Source organism: Pseudopipra pipra, chromosome 11 (assembly GCF_036250125.1).
Source record: "Pseudopipra pipra isolate bDixPip1 chromosome 11, bDixPip1.hap1, whole genome shotgun sequence".
NCBI lineage: Eukaryota > Metazoa > Chordata > Aves > Passeriformes > Pipridae > Pseudopipra > Pseudopipra pipra.
This window is the reverse complement of record NC_087559.1, coordinates 14,575,536-14,601,047: the sequence shown is the minus strand read 5'-3', so window position 1 is coordinate 14,601,047 and position 25,512 is coordinate 14,575,536. Positions and strand designations below refer to the sequence as shown.

General features: G+C 38.4%; 1 protein-coding gene and 1 long non-coding RNA gene across 3 annotated transcripts in view; one reads left to right on the top strand and one right to left on the bottom strand.

Annotated features, from left to right (window-relative positions):
* The first annotated feature begins 779 nt into the window (after positions 1–779).
* On the top strand, positions 780–21,578 carry LOC135420343 (uncharacterized). The gene is made up of 3 exons (XR_010433493.1): positions 780–979; positions 19,001–20,597; positions 20,634–21,578. It is a non-coding gene; the product is annotated as an uncharacterized LOC135420343 (long non-coding RNA).
* Positions 13,068–25,512, bottom strand: part of DCP1A (decapping mRNA 1A) — a 28,486-nt gene continuing 16,041 nt past the window's right edge. For both annotated transcript variants that reach the window (XM_064667697.1, XM_064667698.1), the window contains exons 5-10: positions 25,022–25,160; positions 21,572–21,691; positions 17,458–18,213; positions 16,963–17,028; positions 14,723–14,941; positions 13,068–13,229 (exon numbers count right to left, since the gene is read on the bottom strand). In XM_064667697.1, coding sequence (XP_064523767.1) covers positions 13,149–13,229; positions 14,723–14,941; positions 16,963–17,028; positions 17,458–18,213; positions 21,572–21,691; positions 25,022–25,160 — 1,381 coding nt within the window. In that variant the 3' untranslated portion in view covers positions 13,068–13,148. The remainder of the gene's footprint in view (positions 13,230–14,722; positions 14,942–16,962; positions 17,029–17,457; positions 18,214–21,571; positions 21,692–25,021; positions 25,161–25,512) is intronic.

Sequence of the window (25,512 nt, the reverse complement as noted above, 5' to 3'; positions counted from 1 at the left end):
CCATTCTCTTGGCACCCACCTTTGAGGCATTTATATGTATTGATGTGATCCCCTTAGTCCTCTCCAGACCAATTAAGCCCAGCTACTTCATCTCTCATAAGAGAAATGCTCCAGACCCTCATCATCTTTATGATCTCTGCTGGACCCTCTCCAGGAGCTACTTGTCTCTTGTACTGAGGAGCCCAGAACTGACTCCAGGTCTGCCTCACCAGGGCCGAGTGGAGGGGCAGGATCAGCTCCTTCAACCTCTTCAGTTCAACCCCTGTTCAATAAAACTTGCTAAGGGTCTGTTCCTGTCTGTAAAAGAATGTTCACAGCATCCCATACCTTAAGAGTGACCTGTTTCCTCCACACAGTCTGGAGAAACAGTAACAGACTTACCCCATGTGGCTTCCTTCCAGGAAATAATTCATATTTCCATAATATATGTTAAAAATGTGACCAATATGGAGTCTTTTGCATGAAATATTGCAGCAAATACATTTTCTCTAACAATTCTGAACGCTATGTGATTAGAGCTACAGACTTAACTAGGCAAGTTAAATATTTCATATTTGTTCTAGAAAGCTTAAGCAGCACTAGAGGTCACAATCTAAAACCAAAAAAAGTTTAAACAGACAATAAAAACAAATACTTCAGATCTTTCTCGTGAAACCTGGTATTCCTGCACTGCACTTTTCTATTTCAGTGTTCTGTCCACTGGTATTTGTCCTAGAAGCTGTACTGTATAAATTTAAAAATATTAATATATTTTAAAATCTGTTTTAAAGTTAAACAGTTACATGTAGTGAACTAATGCTATCATCATCTAATTTCAGAATACACTGAAATGTTGACATTAAAAAAACTACACTTTGATCTTCAAAACTGCAGAGTTTGGGTTTCAGCAGCAAAAGAAACCACCTCCATGTGCAGAGCATCCAGCCATGCTCACTTGGCAAACTGCCACTGGGAAGTAACATGTGAAACTCTCAGCAAGGTAAGAGAAAACTTTTTTCCCTAAACAAACCACTTTGTTAGAAGAAATAAAAGCAGACACCACTCCCTTAGCTTAACTGCTTTCATTGACTGTTTCATCAGTTGTCTTTTTAAAAATCCTTTTAATAAAATACTTCAGAAGGAACACTAGACTGGAAATAGGCTACATGCCAGGAAGGGAAAAATGGAGCCAAACAACCAGATCTGACAGTAGCAAAGTGCAGAGTTCATTCTAGAGAGCACTATACAAAGGTTAACTGCTGCAACTGCCATTTGCTGTGCTCCAATCTATATCCAACTTTACAATAATTAGGTAGGCCATCTACTTTTTGTTTGTTTGGCAGAACTAGTTACCCATATCTTTTAATTTCAGTAATACACTTTGAAATGATATGACAATAAAATTGGAATATGGAAGAACCTGATGAGAACCACATAAGCCTTGGTTTAAGTTCAGGAACTCTGGTTTAAATTTAGGGACTCTGAAGACATGGCCTATAGTGCCAAGAGCTTTCAAAGGCAGAGCAGTGCCAAGAATATGGTCAGTAGGGGACTATGAAAGATCTAAAGATTGCAAATAGCATCTACAAGGGAATTACTGATTTAAGGCTCCTCCTTTGCAGAGTTTCAATTATAAAATCTGCCTTAACTACTGGCAAGGTAACAGTAAATTCAAACCTAAGTTCCCAGTAAAAGATCCTTAACTGAACCTTATATATGCTCTACACCACCAAATATCTGGATCTAGTTGTGCCATAGTCTCAGTTAGGCCTAAAACCAGACTAATCTTGTAGCGTCAGGGTAACCAACTTCACTGTGCAACTTGCTCAGAGAAGTCTGAGCCAGTCTTTCTCAAGGCAACAGCACACTTGATTCTGGCTGCAGCCATATGGTCAGAAGGTAAGTCTAAGGTAGCTTGAGCCACAAGTACTATCCTGGATCAAGGCTCCTGATCATTCCTTGCTCATAGTGCTTTGGCTTTCCCTGCTGAGCAGTCCCATAGCTCATGAACTGGATTCCTTTCAAATAAAGATGAAACAGAATATTCAGTCTGAGCAGCTAATGCAGCCCAGCTGTTAATGAATATTCAGTCCAGCAAGCCAGACAAGAGCTCGTCTGGAGCAGAATTCAAACACATACGGTGCAGATGGGGAGTCCTCAGTACTTTCTCAGGTGCTCTCTAGACCTGCTCTACTGGAATCTCCCACCTGCTGATGTAGTCGAAGCCACAGAGTCATTTTAGCAGCACAGCAGCATTTCTTAGCTTGAGCTCTGCTCCATGCTCACTCATCAAGAGCAGTTGTTAAAATACTACCTGTGCCAGGGGAGTAAATGACAATTTACACCCCTGCTGCTTAAACACTGTTCTTTAGACAGATGACATTTGGCTCAACCATCATCTCAGTGACATGGAGTTCCCCATGTCAGTTGAGTAAGGTTAGGCAGGATAATTTGGTCTTCCCTAATCAGTGATTTAGAAGAGGTGCATAAATTCTTCAAATGAGGCCAAGTGTAAGTGAAATCATGGTTATGATGCCAAACTCCACAGTATTTTGTATTGGCTGAAGATACTTTAAGAAAACATGGCTGTACGCCCAATTTCAGCTGCAGAAAATAAGTTTCAAAAAACTTCCTAAACATATTTGCATCAGGAAACAAAAAGCTTATTTTAGAGATATGGGTACTTCATCTTTCTGGATGGCTGGTAGTATCTATAAACCCGGGAGAAAAATATCATAATAGCAGCAGGTATCATGAGAACAATCAAGTAATTTCTACACAAAGTGTTTGCTTCTAATAGATTAATTTACTCCCTGTTTTCTGTCTATACAGTATGATTAGGAAGTCAGCATTGCCAGGCTGTTACTGTTTCTCTCTGCATACATCAATGCTAGTGGTAAAGTGAGAAAATAGTGAACTGAAAGAGTTCAATCACTCCCTCCTCCTTAGTCAATGGCTTTCGTTTTCTCTCACAATTCTTTTAAATATACACTGGCCAGATCACAGCCTCACTTTTGACTTTACTGGGCCAGGCTGATTCCATTCATGGATGAAGAGTAAAGCCTGTGATCAAGTCTCTGTGGTTACAGTGAAGATGCTCTTGAGTCTTTCTTGTAAGGATGAAACTGTCTCTCCTATCAATAGCAGTCTTAACAAGTGCCTTCTCAGGCTGGACATAAGGTGCTTTCTTGTTTCCCTCCTGTAAGAAAATAAGGGGACTGATCTGGATCAGACCAGTATTACTAAGGCTCACAACTTCCTTTGTTTCCTCCATTGTTATCTGGATGGTAGAAAGACTTTAAGATAGACTTAGCTTAGATAATGTCATTGGGAGATTACTGCCCACAACTCACCCTGTTTTCCCTGAATCCTTGTGCTGCATCACCGAGTGCTTATTATGGTACTGTGTTGTTAAAAGAGCAGCTCAAGCATACACAGGGTGAAATTCCACCTTGTGTCAGTGCCTCCACTTTGATCTACTGAAGAGGCATGTTATTTCTGCAACTCTGACTAAGTGTGATGGACTGTAAAGCAATAGCTAAAGTCATGGTATACATTGCATACAGCAGTCAACATTTCTTCCACATTCCTGGGATTTGCCTCTGAAACCACATACGATATGATTAAAACAGGGATGCAGATGTATGGACAAACAGTCTTGCTTCAGAACATACAATCACGTCTCGTTAGCTTCAGTATTAACTACTGGACTAGACAGCTTATTAAATACATACACAGGATAACTGGGTTTTTCCATCCCTTCCTCCACATGTTTCAGTGGCAGGGCATTATTGTGCAGCAGAAGCATGAAAGCTCAGCTATGACTGTCATTTGCTGAGATACTGCAAAAATGCATTGCTGACATAAGTACATGCAACCCTGTTTACCAGAGCAGGAGCTGCATGCACTGAGCACTGCTGGAATTCAGGCCAGTTGGCTACCAAGGGGCTCTCAAGAGAAATTCCCAAACCCAAGTCTTGTAAGAGCTCATCACTACAGAATCCAAACAGTAGTGAGTAAAGAAACCGTGTGGAGGCGTGGGAAGGGACCAACAGGCTGTGCAACTGCAGTTTAAGCACTGTACGGATTCCAAATGGAGCTGGAATCTGCCAGTCACTGCTGTCCTGGATTGTAACCTTGCTAGTCCTGAACATCTCTGTACAGTGCACAGGGTTTCATTCCATTTGCAGGGGACCTTAAAAAAGAGAAGTTATGTGGTGGAGTTCCAGTCGCTGTAGCCTGGTGGATGGGAATGCGGTACATTCTCAGACCAAATCTGGTGCTGCAACTTTTCCAGAGATTCAGCCCATACTGTCACATCTTACTCCAAATAAATTCTGTTCTTTCATCATCGATAGCAAGTGTTTTTAGATAAGCACAAGTGCACACTCAAGTAAATACCCTGTGAAAAGAATATTCAGCAGGCTGTGAAATAATGATCAGCTCTGCAGTTCCCATTGGAGCATGAAAAACACTCTAAACATCCTTTAGTTGCCATAGAACAGCAGTTTGTGCTACACAGGCTACAAACAGCTATAACCAGCAACCTGGAAAATGCAAGGTTCTCATGGAGCACCTGATCCAGAAATACCCAGACAGGGAAATCAGTTCACCTTTGAGGTCTATAAGAGCAAAATACAAGAAAAAGATACATACAAGCAGAATATATTCATAGCTCAACTCAACTAAAACCTTCTCTGATACAGCTGGCAAAGTAATTTGGAAAAGGAAGAATGTTTATGAAAAGCTCCTTAACAGAACAGACCATTTTTGAGTTACAGGCAGACAAATGCTGGATAAAAATAATTTTAAAACACAGTAATTTTTATGTTGCCTCTAAAGAAAATGTCATTTACTAACAACAACAACAAAAAAAAAGACCGGAAAGCAAATCAAAAATTGGAAAATTTCCAAAATATTATCACAATTTTATGATACGTGAAAAATGTTCAGATTAAACCAAATAGGCCAAATAATATGAGAAAAGATTTATACAATGAGACTTTTTTATCTCTATCTAACAGGTAGCCTGTCAGAGAAAAATCAAGTCATTGCATGTCTCACACAGTTAAAAGGAACTCCCTGTGACTGGTTTTGGTAATTGCTCTGCTATTTGATAATATTTAGGAAAGCATTTCTGCTAGCAGTGCAAGAAAATGCCACTATTTAAATTGACGTTTGTAATGCCAATATTACAGTATTTTGGGGTATTTGGATTGGTTTACTATAATCACTGAATAATATTATTTACAAAGTTTTTTAAATTTACAATCTGACTTTTCACTTGTTGCAATTTTTTCCTATTATCTCTTAAGATAAATATGAAATACTTACACAATAGGAGTTTGAGGCATTTGCCTGCATCTGTGCTTGAAAGTCCTCCTGAATACACAGATGTTCCAAAGTTACTGCATCATATTTGCTTTCTCTACTTGATTCTTAATTCAAGTTCCATAACACTCTTAAAACAAGCTGAGAGGTTATTAGTCTCTTTAGTCTTGGTTTAAATGAGTGTCTGTATTTAAATAACTGAATTTGGCAAAATTAAAAGAATAAAGCTACCAACAATAACTTGTGCTAAAAGAAATCTCCCAAAACAGCAACAGTTTCATAGGCTGTGTAAATTTAGAGAGAAGGTACAAGAGCTATAATAACCAAATAAAGCAGGATTTATTTGTGCTATAATGCATGTGGAAAGGAAGTGAAAAAAATTTTCTTCAGCTTGACCTCTGCAACACAACAGGCTTTGACTGTTCTTGCCCTTTGAAAGAGCAGTTGCATTAGAAGCCCTTCAAGAAGGAAATCATTCAAGAATGGATGAGATGGATTGATGCCAAAGCATTCTCTCATTATTCAGACCATTATGCATCACCAGAGCATCCTTCCACATGCAAAACCACAGTGGCTTCAGTTAGACATGGAACAGATTGTTCAGCTCATCTTCAGTAATAACATTAGTTAGCTGCTAATGAATTGTGAAAAAAAATATCTCCGATTTCTGTGCAGCATTGCATCAAGAATTGTAAGAAATGATACGTACTGCATGGGAACAGGCAGAGGTGCAGTAGTACGATCAAGCTTTTTTATCTAAAATGAAGTTACAGATAAAGCTACATCACAGGCCCAGGCTCGGGCACTACATAGTGTGAATCTACATTACTTTCACATACTTCTTTTATCTTAGCAGTTTCCCCTCAGACAACTTTCCTCACATCTGCAGAATACCAATTTATTTTCAAACCCCCATCAAAAGTACTGCATGTGTTTCTAACCAAACCTTTGGGATTTCTGTTCGGGCTTCTGTTGTGGCAAGATTTTCCTATTAAACCACTGGAAAGCAGAGATCTGTCTTTATAACGGGTGCCCTGTACCTTCCATCCTGAAGATTACATCAGGAGCGGGGCTTGCTGTAAACCACAACAGGCTCCAGACACATCCAAATCCTGCAGGCTTTAAGTGCACCCTTGTATCTCAATTCTTGTGTGAGTTTAAGATAGCAGAAGCTTCCTTTGCAGCAGTTTTGTTACATGGGAGAACTGTGTCCCCAGAGAACAGAAGTTTATTTATTTGATGCTTAAAAAGTAAACCAGAGAGGGCATGTAGCATCATCCATAAATCTCAGAGAAAGCTGGATAACCTGCTAAGCCTCTCCCATTCCTCTTCTGAACCACAAGAAGTAGAGCAGGATGTGCAAGTCATATGCTCTCTAAATAAAGGCCACACTCAGTTTTGCATACAGGAGATCTTTGCTCTGTAGATGCTCTTAAAGCTTCTTGACTTATTTATGAGGAGAAAAGAAACACAACTTGTGCATTTACATCACATACCTGCGTGTTTCCAAGAAAGGCCTGAGGGCAAGTGCTTTCATTTCAGCCAGCATATAAAGCTCATCCTTTTGTGGTTTTATTTCCCAAGGTTGGTTTTGTAAAATGAAGCTTTTCTTGAATTTTAAATAATGGATTATGGTAGAAATATTTTTAAAGGTCTATTTAAAATGAAAGACAAAATGCAACTAGGTATGAGCAGCCTTGTTCTTTGTAGCAGACTTTAAGCTGTAATGTGAGGCCATCAAGCAGAGATAAAAATTAGGTACTGCTGTGAATCAGCCAATTCCATTATGCTGCTTCATTACCAGAGGTTAAAAAAACCCTTAGCAAGGAAATTGTGCCTCCCCAGTAATTTTTAACACACCCTGAAATATTCTGAATTCTTACAGGCAATCCACATTCGAGCTTTGAGGACACCTGGAGACATGTAGCAGTACAGAAACAAAACTGTAATTCAAATTTTTCTCTGCTTCAGGAAATACCTTCACAGGCCATACTTATCTCTGTACAATATTCCCTTTCATATTTACTTACACCCTTCTGCTATTCCTTCCCTTGTTCTCCTCTCAGGAATCTTCTATCCACGGGTTCTTTCCCTTTTGTTTTATTGCAAGTGCTCTTTCAAAATGCAGTAACTGATAAAAATATCTCTTCACTGCCCTCCTTTCTCAATGCTTTTTGAGCCTAATTGGAAGTGTCATATGAAGAAGGATTCTAAGAGGAAGTGAAAAATCGTTGCATAACTGCCAAGGATGAGCTTTACAGTTAAGGGCCGTATTTCAATTACAGGTCTATCACTGCACTTTAACTCTCCCAAATTAGTAGGTCAGTGCAAAAGTAAATCCCTCAATCAAAACTTGGAAGAGAGAAAAAAGCTGATTCACACTTGTAGCTGGGTGAAGATAGAAGAAAAAATTTCCACTATTGGACACTGAAAATGTCTTTCAAAGTTGTTTAACGTATCTTATAATTTCTAATATTTTGGTTAGAAAACTAAACTGAAATTTACCTCAGCCATACTAAAGCTATTTAGTGATTGAAGGCATCCTGTTCACAAATGAAGAAAAGCTGTAAGAATGAGGTGTCTTATACTCTGTACTCATGTTAACCTGACCCAGTACCTTGTATATTGAGCAGGAAGTATAGTTGAATCCTTACTAAATAAATGAATCCACTGACTTCAATTAATGGCCCATAAACACAAGCTACAACTTGTTATTTCATTCTGCAAGCCTGCAAATAAAATCTGAATTTTAGGGGATGAGCTTTAGGAAGCCTGATGTTTTCACCCTGATTCTACCCAGTGCATATCACCATCACAGCAGGGATTGACTATTCCCTCAGGCACTTTCAGAAAACACAACTGTAGAGGACACAGGATCAAGAGAGAAAAGGCCCAAGAGAGTTTGGTCTGCATAAACTTTTTGTACAGTGCCTGGTTTAGCTGGACCTACAAATACAAATTCAGAAGTATTACCTGTTTCCAAATCAAAGGGGAGCATTCACATGAATAACAGTGAAGAGAACACCTGGATCCAGAGAAGACAAAAAGATTAACAGCATCAACAATAAAAAAATATTCTTGCTATTGACCAAACAGGCAACACATCTAACATAGAATTTAATTCTTGATTCTAGAATTTCAAGCTTGATTCTAAGTTGGTTCCACTTTTCCTCAATTATCTTACAGTAAATCCCATGACTTCTGTACTTGTAGTCTTCTATTAGAAGAATCTGCTTCTGGATATAGTGCAGGAATCAGTTCAATATGAACCACTAGAGCAACAAACCTGTTCTCCAGTGGCCTCCCTGACATTGGATATGCCCCACAATCCCAGCTCCTATGGGTAATTAGAATGGGAATAAGCATCCAGCTAAGATTAAGGGATTTAGGGATAAGGTTTTGTTTCAAGATGCTTTCAGCAGAAGTTCTGCTATGGTTTTCCTCCTCATCAGCTTCCTAATTTGACTTTGTGAAATTTGGATTGTAACAGGACAACTGCAATTTCCAATGAATTGAATCAAAGACCAACACGGGATTGAGTATCCTATGCCATGTCTATGGATGAGGGGGATACCATAAAAAGTTACATGGAAAGGCACTAAACCCAGTTACAGCTGCACTTATGACAGTGAATTTGTAGCTGCATTTCTTAGTGTGAAAGGAAATGTATCTGTTTAGCAAATTGAAACCACAAGCACACTGACAGCAACACAGAAGCTGTTACAAGTGACAGGGGCTATTCCCAGCTGTCCCTCAAGCAGGCAGGTTGCAGTTCCTTAGCAGACAAATGCAAATTGGTTCTACCCCCAGTAAGGAGGAAGGAATTCTAGTTTCTCCTCTGGAAAATATTAACCCTAAACAAAAAACTGAATCTTCCAGTAGGCTAATAGGACTCTAGAAATAAAAGGAAACATCACAAGATTTTAGGAGGTGCTGAAACATTTGTTTTGAAGTTTTATTACAAAAATATATTTGCAAACATACAAAATTTTGGATGAAAAAAATGTTCATTCTTAAACATTTATGCAATAACTTAATAACTGCAAACATACATAGGTGCTATAAAATCCATACCATACCAAAAACGTTAATGATGCAGTATCTACATTTACTGACTTACAATTATTCCGGTTTCCAGAAATCTTTCCTGAAGCTCCCTTCCCCATGGTCTTCATATTGAAAGAACATGCAAATGGCTACAACTGGTGCATCCACAAAAGTGATTAAAACTCAGAAATTACTAAAGCACATAGTGTACATAAAAAACCTAACTAACCATATGTCCATACACTGAATAGATAAAAATAAATACACCACCAAATCAGAGATACTGCAGTTTTTCAAATTTGAAGTGAAAAGAAGATATTGCATCTTAACATTTTCGTAACATTGCCAGACAAAACTGAGGTGATACATATTGCACACATTCCTCCTGTTAAGATATGCAGTACAAAGCAACTCAAATACCTGGCAAAAAGGTGGCTGATTTGTTTAAGAATACTTTTAAAAACCAACAAGTCCCAAATTAAAGTTTGCTTTCCAGAGTATTTCAGCAATTGTATCAGAGGCTACACATGGCATAATGTGTTTCAGAAATAAAGCAAAATGAAATAATTAGAAATGCAAGCAAAAATGAGAAACATCCAGCAGTGTTTAAATGTAACACTGAGCATTTATACAGAGAATTAAACAGTTTCTATGAAATCAAGATGCATCACTTAAATTTTTTTTTTTTAAACTTAATCACTCATTCTGCAAATCTTGTTTAATCTGGAAAGATATACTGCTTCTAAAGTTATTAGCTGTTAGGCACCTTTCATATAAACTTTGCATTGTAAATAACAGCAGAGAAAGTCTAACTACAAAACTGAGAATTTTGATTTTCCTGAACAATTAAGCAGCTGTAGATTTTAAAACTGTCTTTTATTAGGTTTGAGTTTGGACTCTCATTTTTTCCCCAGAAGTGACTTAACATGAGCCACGAAACACATGCTTAGATAAGAATTAATTTGGGGAGTACAGTCTGAACTAATAATCTTTAATTCTCAGAAATAACAGGTAAAATCCCATTAAGCCAGTAGCTAAAAAAATAAAAAAAACCAAAAAATCAAAATCACTTGAAAATGGTCACAATCATTTCCTGTGATGACCCCTGGTAACTTGCTACCACCCTGGTTATCCCTACATGTGGAAAACATGAATCAAGCACTTCAACAAGCTGGTAATTTTAAACTTATACAAAAAGTTAAAATAATTAGGGAAAAAAAAGTTTTTAAATACACAGTCCACATTTAAAAAAATATTCAAATTTTACACTATAACTGAGCTTGTGTTTTACAATTAACTCCTCATGCAAGGAGTTTATCTGTTAAAGCCACTACCCTGGCACTTGTCAAACCTCTGCAGTGCTGGGAAACACCCAGGTTGGTTCCGTGTCCGCTGCCACTGAGGCTGGGACAGGCAGAGGTTGGAACAAACACTGCACGTGTCCCAGATGAACAGTCTGTCTGCTGGGATTTCAGCTCTGGTTCTCTGCCAGTTGGTTCTGAAAGTTGGGGCAGGGGAGTAAACCAAGAGTCTGCTGCTACCAGGACACTACAAAACCAAAGTCAAGGAAGAATCTGCCACTGCCTGTTTCCAGCTGGCCAGGCACCCTCAAAACTTAAGGATATTCAGAGCAGTATTACTTTTGTCAACTGTAGGTGGCTGAAGAACTCAAAATACAACTCCTTCATATCATTTCTACAGATCTTTGGATATGACTGTATTTAGCAAACAGCACCCATGAACACTATCAGCTTCCAGCATTTCTATTCTTACCAACTTTTACCAAATCTTTCTTTGAAGAAACTGTAAGCTGCCCACGAGAAGTGAGAAGGCATCTTTGCTAAATCCAGATAAAAGCAACTCTCTATTTGGTTTAGACTGTCCATTTTTGTTCAGAGGAACTGCTCATTGGTTTGTCCCTTTTAGTGAAACTTTTCCTAAAAAACCCAACAAAAAAATTAATTTAGACCTTAGATCTGAGTCTCACTGTTTATGTGCATACACAGTATTACAACTCTAGGATTTATGGAGGAAGGTTCTATCTTCCTTAACAAGGCTGAGTTTATATTGCTGAATTCAAATGCTACTATTAAATCCAATATATTTCTGGATAAATGTGCATGACATTAGCATCTTTCCCTGAATCTTGCACGTTTTTCTAACAATACAGTATGTATTTTAACTGGAAACACTGAACTCAAAGGCTGAGAAAATATTTTCAGAAGGCAGGTAGTGCTAAACAAAATATATTTTCCACTAAAAAGCTATGAAAAAAACTAAAATAGATCAAATACATAAAAATGTAAATATTTGTTGTATCTAAAACATCCCAATTTGTGAACAAGTCACAATTAAAGCTCAGTTACTAGTTTCCAATGAAATGGCCATGCACCTTGACTATGGCAATATTAACTAATCCTTAGGATATATATATCATACATATATGTTGCAAGGAGCCAAACAATATTTTTCCTCATATTTCAATAGTGCTTGAGGGAAAAGAACAAAGCAGTGCATCATAACTCACTACGGATTATCTTTTTACTCAATAACCCAACAGTTTTCTACTGAAAAAGAATCCTTTAAAACTACTATTGCTGGAGAAAGTTGGGAGCTGGAGTCAGATTAATCACCTCTGCATGCCTTTAAGAAATAAATACAAGCCATGGATAAACCAACACAGCAGCATAAGAAAGTATAATTAGAAATTTTCCAATTTCAAATGGGAAGGTAACCAGTTAAATTCTTAGTTAGTGAATAGGGACTTACTAAATCACATATACAAAGCAATAACATTTTAATTAGATAAACTTCAGACTATGAAGTGTGCACTAACAATCTGGGGAGAGGGCAACAGAAGAAAAGCATGCATTTGTTTCCCATCTGCATAGTCTTCAACACTGCAGTTCCAACACAACTGAGGAATGAAAACCAACTATGATGTGGTTCATCCTTAAGCTAAAAGGGAACAAAGTATTTAAATTTTATCAAACACCGCTGAAGAGGAAGAGGGTTTTCCAGTGGTGGTCTCCTAACTATAAATTTAAAACAAGAGAACTTCAACATGCAACAGAACTACTTTAAAAAAAATTATACAATCACTGAAGATTTTGCATATTTCAGATTTTCCTTTTTTAGAGAAAATGGCCTTACTCACTTGGATACCTGTTTAATGCAAGTAACACAAAAGCAAGTAAGATTAATGAAATATTGAAAGATGAATTTACGTGCAATAACTGCAGACTGTCAATGTATTGAGCAAATCACATTTTTAGACCTTTTGTTAAAGATTTAGCTCCAAAGGCCTGGCTTCCAGATCTGTTCCTTCCCCACACCTGCCAGTTTAATCACAAGGCATTTTGCTCTCCTTTTCCTTAGTCCTTCAACTGGAACTAGTTTCCCACAACTGAATTCTGTCTTGGTGTGCTGTAGTGTACTGTACTGTGTATTTGCTGGTTGAAAGAGTGTTGAGTCTGTAATCCTTGAACAGTGAATACAGCTGGGAATGAGAGCCAGAGCAAACATTTGCACATTCACTTAATGCTAATGAGAGCTCAAATGCAACTTAAGTCCCCTCCCCAATAAAAGAAAGGTTTGCTGGTGATGATCACAGTGAAAACCTAGATCACTTCTGAGAACATTACTTTCATAACTATTTAAGGAATAGTCTTTCCTAACAGGTTCAAATTCAAGACATTGAAAACTAAATATTCTTTTACAAAAATATTAGTTTTATAGATGAGGCATAATTGTTTCTAAAATGGACACATTTTAAATAGATTCAGCTTCAATTATAGCTTAATGTTGTCTGTACTCTTGGTTAGGACTTGCAAGTAGACTTCATGGATAGTGCTGAGAAAATGGGAATCATTCTGCAGGAAAAAAAAGAAGCACATTAGAAACATTAGTAAAAAGATGCAAAAAAGTTTAATGCCTTAGTAAAAAGAAGCAAGAAAGTTTAATTTAATGCCTAAGTTGTGCATAAGGATTCCTTACAGTGGCAGCTGCCAGAGTTAAGAGAAGGGAAGTAGCTGGACACAAGAGGCAGTGCTGTTTGAACCCCTCACGGGCTGTGAACCACAGCGCTGGTCAGACAGGTGAAGGGATCACTGAGCACACTGGATGCTCAAACAAACAACCTTTCACATTTCACTTCCCTCCAGAGTCCAAACCTTAGTCTTAGACACAAAGAATTTCATTCTGTGTACAGGTTCCCAAATACAGTCTGCCTGAGCAGCCCTGAATGGGACTGCAGTGTGTTCTACAAGAACACTCACGGCAAAGCATGACTGGGCAATGGATTAGTTTAACTTAGAGACAATATTTAGAGATATTTTTTGAGTCTAATTCATTCACATGACAAGTTTACAGAACTGGTATCTAACCAACTAGCTTGAGGGTGTAATATTCTCTTTACAAGATTGAACAGCACATTTGGTATCCTGCTTGGAGTGCTGTGTGAGTACTCCCGTGCTGCAGGATATGCCTGTTTTGGTCTTCATTCAGCTCTCTCTATAAAGACAAAGATTCCTGTCAGCTCTCTAAAGTTACCACTCAGACTACTGGCACTTAGCCTTGGTTGCAAGACTAGTTAAAGTCTTTAACGAGAAAAACCATACAAACCAATACAGGAAAAGGTTACATAAAATGGAACAACAGATAAATCAAGCAACCTTGTGATGGGATCTGGTAGCAGCCCTTTTTGGTCCTAAAACTTGACCACTGGGAAGATATTGTTTGTTATTTTTAGACTTGCATTTTGAGTGTAAGCTCTGCACATCAGCATGGAGAGGGCAAGAGAATCCCAAGTTAAGAAAGAACCCTTTGTCATTCATGGCAACTTCACCATGGCATTAGAGGTCAAAATCATCTCAATGCATGGCTGCTTCCCAACATCACAGGCTTAATGCAACTGAACTTTTTAGTCCCTAGAAATAGCAGAAGTAAAACTTTGCAATTTCCATTTCAAAGAAACATACTTCAGGTAAAGATGAGGAGAGGTTCTAGGGAACTGAAAACAGGAAAGCTTTCCTTGGGGAAGCAGAAAACTTACAAAGACAGCAAAATCAACTCCCCCCATCCCCACACCAGCTTCTACTAGTGCATCACTTATTCATCACTTGTCTACAAATTCATATGGATGTGAGAGGACACATCCCATGAACTCTGTTCTAATTGCTCCACATCTCAACCAAGAGGAGCAAACTGTGCCATACTATGTGCACAGTGTGGAGTAATTCCAAGACAAAAGAACGTATTTTGTAATGTTTCAGAGCAAAAGGAGTTACAGGGGTATGGAATTGCTCAGTGCTGGCTTCTGTACTTGGAACTCTCCCTCAGAGATTGAGCTCTGTATAGACAGTACCTTTATTAGATGTATCAGTGCTTCTTGCAGCTGAGACCTACTGAGAACAGTAGGAGGTGTAGTTTGAATTTCTGTTGTTCCAAGTGTTAAAGGCGAAGAAGAACTGGCTTTATTCTCCACTTCAGTAGCCTTTGTAGCTGATTGCTGAAACACACTGGGAGACAAGAGGACTGAAGGTGTTACTGTTGTCGTGGCTGTAACAAACTGTGGAGGTGCGACCTGTAAGAGAACAGAAAATTAATAAGCACCATTTCCAGTAAGAATGAATGATGTTGTAAAGGCTGGAGAGATGAGCATAAAGAAAATTAAATAAAATGAAGCCACAATAATTCAGTCAGATATTACAAAATAGGTGCTGTTAATTAAGGAATATCTATCTATGAAGATTAATACCAATAGTAATTCTCATTTTCAAAGCTAAAGAAGGTAGCAGCCTTGAACATGCTTGCATGCAGACTCCTTGCTACCTTCCAGAATTTTTGAAACATAACACATATAATGAAAGATGAGCTTTTCACCGAGTTAATCAAAGGATTCAGCAGCTGTTTTGCAGATTATTATTTTCCTTGGGGGTTCACAGAAAGGCAGTCCTGCTTCCTGCCCCCCCTGCTTCTGTGGTCTCCTACGAATATTTTACTTCAAATTCGAAATGTATCTCAAAAATATTTAAAGAGATTGCTGAATTATAATTAAATTGTTGGAGTACGCTGAAATAGTCTCATTTTAAGTACATTTTCCCTTGTGGGGAATATGGGATGGGAATATTTTGAGGACCATCATCCCACCTTCCACGGGTCTGTCTCCATTTCATGACAAAAATCCACATACTGCCTTTACCACTTTTCCTTTTAAACAAAAACTGGAAATTTATAAGATTACTATATTTGCATAAAGTGAACATGAGTAAACATCTTCTTCGAGCAGCTCTGCCAGTTATCTCCTGATAACTGCAATCATTAGTCAGTGTCATAATGTCTTGCTCAGGCCTCCAGAATGACCAACATGGTGAAAGAAAAAAGAAAATAAACAAGCCAATCTCACTCAAAAGAAAAGCAACACTAAATGTGATATATATAGATATTTGATATGTCAGTAAAAGGAGTTCCCCTTGGATAACCAAAGATTTTCAGAAGAAAAAACCCTCCAAAACCATCTGAAGTTAATGTGTATTCAATAACATCAAGAGCAGTAGAACCAGAAAACTGATTTTGTTGTAGTCAAAACTGTGAAGACTCATAGCGTGGGATTTCAGCTGAAGACAATGTGTTTAAACCCACAAATACAGTTTACTACACAACATGCACACATTCCTTAAAATTCCCAAATCCATATAAAATGTTTTTAGTTCGGTTATTATTTATTAACTGGGCCATGAACAGACTGTAGATCTTATCTCATAGCAGGTCAGTAGCTAGAACAGCATTTTACTTTAAGTAGCACCATTTTTACTGCCTTCACAATCAGATCTGGGCATGCTACTAAAACTGCTTTCATGTAGTGCAAGTTTGACAAGAATGAGGCAATTTCAGAGATTTGAAAAAGGAGGAGGTGGGTAAAGGAAAAGTAGAATTAAATTACAGATGGTATCCTAAAAATAACACATAACAAAAAGGTAATTAAAATAATTCTTGAAGGCTTGACTATTACCAGCTATTTTTTAACTGCAATCTGAAATTTAAAATTGACATTATTTTGAACTCTTACCCAAGACAGTTCTAATAATGTTAAATCTGAATTTAGATCACTAAAACTTGCTATTAGACAGTCTTGCAATAACAAATGCTTGTTATTCTTTTCTTCCTCCATCTTCCATTTCTTTCACTTTGTATCTTTTCATAAAATACAAGGTTACCACAGGAAAACTAAGTGACAGTAAGGCAAGGGCTACATTTTATGCCTCTGGAGTGCTTAAGGCTGGGTTAAGGCTAATAGACCCTGCTACAATATTATGGCATTAGTACTGCTTGTTTGAAACATTAAAAAAACCCAGATCAAATGGTGCAAACTCATTGCAAGGCTGCAAATCCAAAAATGTGTTCTCATTTCCACATAAGAAACAACAATAAGAGGCAGTCGAGAACTCCCCCTTCCTTTAGTGCAGCTTCTTTCTGCTTCATAACAGCTCCTTAAATATGGCCAGTGGGTGATGACTATTTGAGATATCAACAGTGAACCACAGCTGGGTTTTCTCTTTTCTAAGAAAACCAATAAACAATTAGCAGAGGTACTTGTTCACTTACTTGACTTGCCTTAGACAAAGTCTTCGGCTGTGGAAACACTTCTGGTTCTTTGTTTTGCTGTACAGTCTAAATTAAAAAAAAAAAAGAAAAAGGAAATTGTTAATTTTATACCTTTAAATAAGGTACAGGCTCCACTTCCACAGCATCACCCCTGGCAACCCCTGGCCTGTGACCTTCTGTCCCTTCTCAGATCAGCAGATCTGAGCAGTCCGTTTATGACACAAGTACAGGTGAATTCTTTAGGACCCACTCACCACCCACTAAAAGCACCAGTTTGAAAAACCTCCTCCTCCTCTACAGACAGGTCTGTCACTGGTAGCAGATGCTAATGATATAGAACTAATGGAACTGAATGTCTAACTTGGCAAATTCAATCAATATGACACAGTGGAAGTCCTTCATTATTTTTAAAAGGCTACTATACAACAGCACGTTTCCAAGGGAAAAATACACATAGTCTAAAAACAGCCTAAAACTTCAGGGATATCAGAATACCTGAAGGGGAGGGATTATCTTGCTGTTCAAGGCTGATGGCTTAGTGTGAGATTCTTTGAAGCTCTCTGGTGTTGCAAGTTGGCCAACCGAGGCAGAGATGTTCGGTGTTAAGGACGTTTTAGTGAGAGACTGCGGTTGCATTTGGTCATGCTGTGGGGTCAACCTGAGTTTCTGGAGAAGATCAACACTTGTATGAGATGGATTTGAGACAGTTCCCGTGTTGGTTGTTGTCAAGGGTGCTATGAGCTGGCTCTGGCCAGCCATTAGGTTTTGTGGAGCGTGGTTCCCCTCAGACGGCGGCTGATTCACCAGTGGGGATATGGGCTTGGCAGCTTGCTGCATAACTTGCATTATACTGTTGCTTTGTTTTAGGCCAGGAAGCATCTGAGCAGGGGCAGCTTCCATTGTTGAGGCTGAATTAAGAACAGGGCTTAAACGAACTGAATAGCTTGAAACATTTTTTATATCAGGCTGGGAAACCGAAGCTGGAGGCATTAGCATAGGTGTTAAACAGTCCTGCTGATTGGCACTGGTTTTAACGCCTGGACTTTCTGATTTCCCGAGGGATTGTTGCATTACTGGTGACTGGTCAAAGGAAAAAGGCAAAAGCAAACTGTGCTGCTCTCTGGCAGATGCATCTGTCTGCAGCTTCTCCATTCTCTCTGCGTTGGGATACGGAGCAGTGGGCTGTTCCTTCTGTACAGAGGTTCCAAACAGTTCCTCCAAAGTCAGATGCTTCTGCCTTGACTGAAATGGCTAAAAAGAAGGGAAAAAGAAGTTTTAAGCTTAGAAATATAGACAGCACTGTGCAACTCCCAGGGTCTATTACAAATTCAAGAAAACTACAAGAGACAACTAGGTCAAATGCATGTAAAATCAAGTGTGCCCTATTTACAGGAATTTTGAAATTAATTTAATTTACAAGGAACATCCTGGCTATGGATGCTTTTTCTTTACAGCCTTCCTGGGACAGACTGTGCACCAGCAGTAAGGAAGGGGGAAGGCTATGGACTGTGTCATGAACATGGCACCTGCCATCATCCATCAGCCAGAACTACACAAGGCATTCTGGGGGGATGTGGGGAAAAACAGACATGTTGAACAAAATCCTCACTGAATTTATGAAGTTGGAAATAATGAAACGGCCTAAAAGATGGGAAAGGAACACAGAAAATAGAAGCTACACAACTGAACTAGCAATACATGCCTAGACAGTTTTCCTCACCCTTTTCATTAACAATGCAATAGATGTCACGATAGGTAAAAGAATCTGTATACACCTAAACATATGGGTATATATCTCCTTGAAAAGTGTGTATATATATGTAGACAGTTACATCTACCAGTCCTTTAAGTCTCTCCCAAAAATATGCATCTAGCTACACCACTGACATTGTTAGAAAAATACGATTTTAAGGATATCATCTTCTTAATATTTTACTGAAAATATTTTAAAATGTATTTTACTAAAGAGAAAAGAAACAACTATTAATACCACCCATAATCTCAAAATTTTCCTTTCTTTCCTTTTTTTTTTTTTGAGGTTGCACAGGACTAGAAGTTATGTAAAACAGCTGGACTGAAATACAACATTCTGTTCAGAAGCCTGAATGGCCTGCAGCACAATTCCAGTGTATTCTGATGGTATGTCTAAACAAAGACACTACTTCACAATGACAACTACTGTACCATGACATTGCTCTGCTGGCTCCAATTTTCCCAGCACAGATAACAGCAGTGAAGCCATGGCAGTACAGGTGCCTAAAAAAACCTTGGGCTTGAAATCACACTCACTTTTGCCCTTGTTACTTCACCTCTACTGCCATTGTTACTCATTTTTAGCCAGCTTCTAGTCAGGCACACTTTCTTTTTGCAGCTGAGACATTCTATAGGTTATAAACCTTGTTAATTATGTTAGGAATTTTTTCCTAGAAAGTTGTTCTTACTTTCCTCCACTGGTATTACTGTTCCAGAGACCTGTGCTTCAACTATTAAGATTTCATTAAGAGAAAAATCACTGTTCCAGATCATTTCAAACTCTGCTTTTGACTTCAGTATGATTAATTGACTAACTTTCCTTTATTAATACATTACAACAGTCAAGTAATCAACTGACATCTCTGCCATGCTCTTGAGCCAACTCAGACCAGCCCCCTTACATGGATAGTCTCAAACATGAAGTTAGTTTCCAGCATGAAGTACAAACCCCACCTTTTGCCTTGTCCATCTCTGGCTGAAGTATACTTTGAGCATATCATCAACTCAGTGTGTCATGAAGACAGATCAGCAGGGGTTGCAAAAAGGCAACATGACCACTTTATTTGATAGGAACAGAGTGCAGGTGCAACTGCTGCTGCTCAAAGGGTTTCTCCAGAAATCATTTCAGGTAAGTTAAACTTTACAGTACGACCTCTGACTGCCAATTCAGGGTTCAGTATCAGTGTTCTGGTTCAGTTTTGCTGATTGCTGGCACGAAAGCATTGCATGATACAACTGATTTTAATTTTGAATGGCCAAGATACAACACTTGACTTCACAGTATCATAGAGCAGACATTTATTTTTATTCCCAAACATGTGGTATCTTTAGCATGAGATGGAGTTAGTCAATCAACATGCAAGTGTGACATTTTGGAGGGAGTTTAGGAATCTCACCATACTTAGCATATGCACACTATTTTTTAGGCATCTGTTTCAATTAGATGAAAAATGTATTTTTATAGTTGAAATGGAATGTCTTTCCAGTAGTCTTCCAGTTGTCCACATTATTAAAAATGTGGCTCAGCACCAACACAACTGTGATATATTCAAAGCCAGTTAACTGGCTTTACAGAATTATCATTTATGCTACCCAAGTAATTTTTTCCAGTATCTCTGCAGCTAATATTTTAAATAGTTCAACAGAATTAAAAATATGACATTTTACATGTTCTATAAATCGACTTTCCCTTTAATTAATCCAGAGCAATTTGTTAGAATCTTATCTTTCCAGTTTTTCCTTTACTAGTTATTTGATTCCTGTTCCACAATTCCATGTGCTGTCAGGTGGAGCACTTCAGCTGATTTTGTACAGTCTATATGGAATGACCCAAAAGAAGATATCTGCTTTTAAAGCAAAGCCTCAGGCAACTCTGCTGCCAGGTCTCCAGACTGGCATGCACCAAGCAGAGCTGCCAGGGGTCACTCCAGCACTTATGCTGACCCAAAGGCAGAGGTGCTGTGATAGCAAATATCCCAGCAAACTCCCCACCCCTTATTTTAATTCATTAACTGTTCCTACCCCATCCCCTAAAACAGATTCCTGCTGCCCATACCCCAGCCTTAACTGCACTAGAAACTACTACTACTCCAAACTAAGTATTGTGTTTAAAAGTACTAAGTGCAAGGTTGCCCACATTTTCATAGTGCACTTCATTTCTCCAGCACGGTGGTTTATTGCATCACAAACACACCAGTGAACTATGCAGGGAACTAAAGCTCTTCTCCTCTGTGGGACATCTTCTGAGGAGCACCAGCACTGCCCCTCCCGTGCCCACTGGGTGGCACTGCAAGCAGGCCCAAGGCACTTCATGTCTTACTTATTGCAGAATTTACTTTTTATCCTAAATTTATCTCTAAAACGTCTTGTATGAAGCTACAGCTTCCCTGTGCAGGATGGTAGCTGTAACTTCGAAGGCAGCACAGACAAGCCTTAAGGTCTGAGACACGAGAACTCAGGGCTTTGAGCTCATGTGTGAAAGGCTGCAACATTATGTCCACCTGACTGATTCACTGCAATACTGTGGCACAGGCCAGTTTTTCTTGCTTCCCATCTCTCAAGTCATCCTGCACATTACCACAGTCTGACTTCTTCCAGAATTCAAGCTGGCCCATTTAAACATACTTGGATATTCACAGCAGTGTGGACATTTCCTCATATTTTTAAAATGCTAAGTCAAAAGACAGAATTTAGGATCCTAAAAGTCTTCAAACTCATTAGTTTATTAGTGATAATACATTCAGCAGAAAACACTGCAGGCATTCTACCAAACAAACCAATTTTAGTACTGAAACAAAGTTCTACATGGGGGGAAAAAAAAATAAAAGCCCTTCATTTAGGGTTGGATGAAACATACCTGCTCTTGCACTTGTAATGAAGGCTTTTGTTCTGAAGGCTCTGTGCTTTCTGGCTTTGGAGGATTTGAATTTTGTTGCATTCCACAACTTGATACAATACTTAAGTCACTGATCTGATTCTGAGGGGGCAAAAAAAAAAAAATTAATATAAATACATAGGTTTAAAATCTGCATTTACCCACTATACAATCCTGTTTACATGGCACTTGGACTGAAATACAGATGTACAAAGCACTGATTTTTGTGAGAAACTGTCGAATTCACAAATTTTAGGAAATAAAAATCCTACCAAGACATCCAGAATCTGATATGTAGTCATAAAGCTCTTACTCTTTATTATTATATAAAAAACCCCAAACCAAAACACGACTGGCTTTATACGTTTTCACCAAGAAAGAAAACTACATATTAAAGAAAAGGTGGGCTTTTCACATCCTGTGTCTGCATTAGCTCCTAATGAGGAAGTTTGCTGCACTTCTTTAAATCAAGAACCCAATCTAGGAACTGCTTAGAAAAAAAAGTCCTGATGGAAATCACTCCAAGTGGCTGAAAGAGAGCTTGTCACCAGCTTATTTCCAGCAGGTTTAACCAAACATGTACATATATTTTCAGGTGTTAATTTAATTTTCTGTGATCAAGACAAAAACAGACAAGCAAGTTGCACTATAACAGTCAGTATGTTTACAGATTGAGTTGACTTTCATCTTTAATAAATATATACATAAACAACTACAGAAACTGTATTACAGTTTACATCACCACTGAAAAACCCCAAACTGTAGAACAATCCAGCTTTCAGTGGATAAACTACACCTTATGCATATGATATAGCTCAGCACTGGACAACACATGATGATTGCCCTGGTCACTTACAGCAGTAAAATACAGGTTAAACTTTTTAGCAACAGATTAAAAATCAATCTGAGCTTTATTCTTTTGTTTTCAAATTCTAATTGAAAGCAATAAATACAAAATCAAGACGATATATTGTGATTTAGGGATAGAGGCAAGAAGCAAATTGTCTCATCTTTCGTTGACTTGAAGGTCAAAACTCTTTGTGCCTGAAATGCTGGAGGCCTTCTAGTTACAAAATCAGGAAAGGCAGCGTTCTTTTCACTAGAGGATGTGCTGCAGTATGTTTCCATGCTCATACTGAAATACACACCCAAAACACACTATAAAAAGCATCCATTCACTTCATTAAAAAAAAAATTTCAGAGTTCATTCATTTTCACATATGGGCTTGATGTAGTGTGTACTTGAAGGATTAAGCTGATTTGGAATCCTAGATTAAATCACTCAGACCTTCATAAATCTCTTTTTCACTCCCTCTGCCCCCTTCTCATGCTGACACTCTGCCAATCTCATGTGGGCTGCACACAAGGATTACTGTATGATCCATCTGGAATGTACCAGGCAGATAAGTACTTTCTGCTCCTAAATACAAATTCATGTGTAATTACCAAGTGCCATAACATTCCTTAAAAAGGAAAAATTAAGACAGGAAAGGTCTCTCAAGAAGCCACGCTCCAAATGAGTTGGTTTCTTTATCATGTTTAAGGTCAGCACACCTTGGCTACAAGGAGTTCCAAAGTTAACGTGCCAGAGGTTTGCTGTTAAAGCTGAGGTGGTCAACAAAACATTCTCCAAAGAAGCTTGTTTGAAACATGACCAACATTGTTCAATTCTGCTTATCTGGCAACTGCTACACAACTACAGTCACAGAGGGCTATGGTGGGATCATGTTGAACAGATCCAGCTTGCAGTTCATGTCACACAAAAAGGAAATGAAGTCACTATTGCAGTTTCACCAGCATTTTAGAAGCATCAAGACATAATCACACACACAGAAAACAACAAGAAATCAACCCCCCTAATTTTGAAGTAACTCTACTGTAACCTATGCCCTGCATATTTCCCTGTTGTATTACTGATACCACAGACATTGACCATCCACTAAAAATGATCTGCACACACCCATTGCCTCTTTAACAGAATTTTACTTGTCCATGATTCTTGTAACTTTTTTTCTAGCTTTTCAGTAGTCTCACATGAAAAAGATCTGAAAATTAGAAGACAACGTGGAATATCCCAAGTCTTTATAAGCCATCTGTTGGAAATGTGTATTAACCAATATTGCTTCATCACATCCTAAGAGGGCACCAAAACAGTGTGTTCTTGTGGTGGGGTTTTTTTTCCTTCTTTCCAAAACGACTTCAATTTCTTCAAATCTGTCTAAATTGATACACCATTGAAAGATGAACCGTTCAGGTTTTGATGTTTCCTTCTCACAAAAGGCGCTACTTCCACAACGCTGGCCTTCACACAAAGACCTCCCCAAACAGCACTGATGCACACACAATCAGAATTAATTATTTTTTTTTAATCTGTATTTTAAAGCATTGAAAAAAACAGGCTTTTTCTTGGACATTAATATCTAGCCTGGGTCAAAGATATTGGATTGTTTGTCACATTCACCGGCCATCAAGCTACATGAGACAGTGACAAGATAAATTGGTTCATACAAGGCTTAACCCACATGCTTATTCCTTTCTCCTCATCCCACATTGTACTGTAACCACCTAGAATCCCACAAAGCCTCAAATCCCAAGTACTTAAAGGAACTCTGCTGCACAAGCAACTTCTGGAAGGAATCAAGCACTGCACTAATGTGCACTTGCTTCTGCCACCAAGAAACCACAGCACAGCTCTGCAATGAAATACTCACACGTGGCTTTACTACTGCACATTCCTGTATCATTGTACTTGGGAAGAGGAGTGTTCAGAATCTTTGTTTCCTTTTTAGGATCTCCCACACACTACCTTTATATTCATCCTGCAGTATGAATTTGGTCCTCACAACTATATAAAGTAATTCTTTCCTAAGAGAACTAACATGCTTCACTATGTAATCTTGTGAATTTAGCACTGGCAAAAGATAACAGACTTTTCCTTCCAAAATGAGTTAATTTATTAAAAGCACAGACACAGTAGACAGGACAGAAGTAGTAAATTGGGTAACAGAAAGACAGGGGCACAGTATTGTTACATTTAGTCTACAGCTATTAAAAATGTGTTTCACAGAGTCTACAGATGTACTGAATGACTCAATCTGTAATATCACAAGACATCTTTTGAGACTAAGAAGAGACAGATGCTGTTGGGCAATTTTTATTTGCTATTCCCAGAGACAAAATTTTCTCACAGCAGGAGAAATCACTGTAAAATGGGCCTATCAAGCTACACTTCAACTTGGATCACATGATCAGTATTCAATCCATCTTGCCTGAAAGCAGAGACTGTTTCCTAGTACAGTGTACCTGAGGGAGGGAACAAGACATCAGTCTGAAAACAAGGCTGCTGGAAGGATGGCAGAGACAGCCCACCCTTTAAACAAAGCACAGCTGATGTGCTAAAAACTAGTTTCCTGAAAAGAGACATTTACTTACTCGTTCATATTCATCCTTGGCTTTACTGAGCATTTCCAGGATGTCAATGGGCCTGTTTTCATTGCAGCCGTTGGTTCTGCTGGGACTTTTTCTGTCCTGGGAAACTTGCTGTGATCTCTGAGCTTCTTGTTCAACCACTCTGTAACAGGAAAGGAGAAACAGCACTTAAAAATTTTATCTAGAGTTAACATCTTGCAAAAAGCAGTATAGAAAAAGGTACTCCCAGCATATTAACACATTTCTTCTGCCTGAATAAAAATGTAACACTCATCTGACCAAAGTTACTCAGGATTTCATCTGCTACAAGGTTTATACAAGTCAAATTGTCAAATGGTCTGTAGGATTTATCTCCAGCTCAGAGAGCACTAGGCTGTCTCTCTCACACAGTTTGCCTACAGTAAATGCCACTTCTATAAAACTCTCCTGTTTAGACATTTTTACAATAAAATACATGGACATCCAAGCATGTGATATACAAAGAACATCGGTTA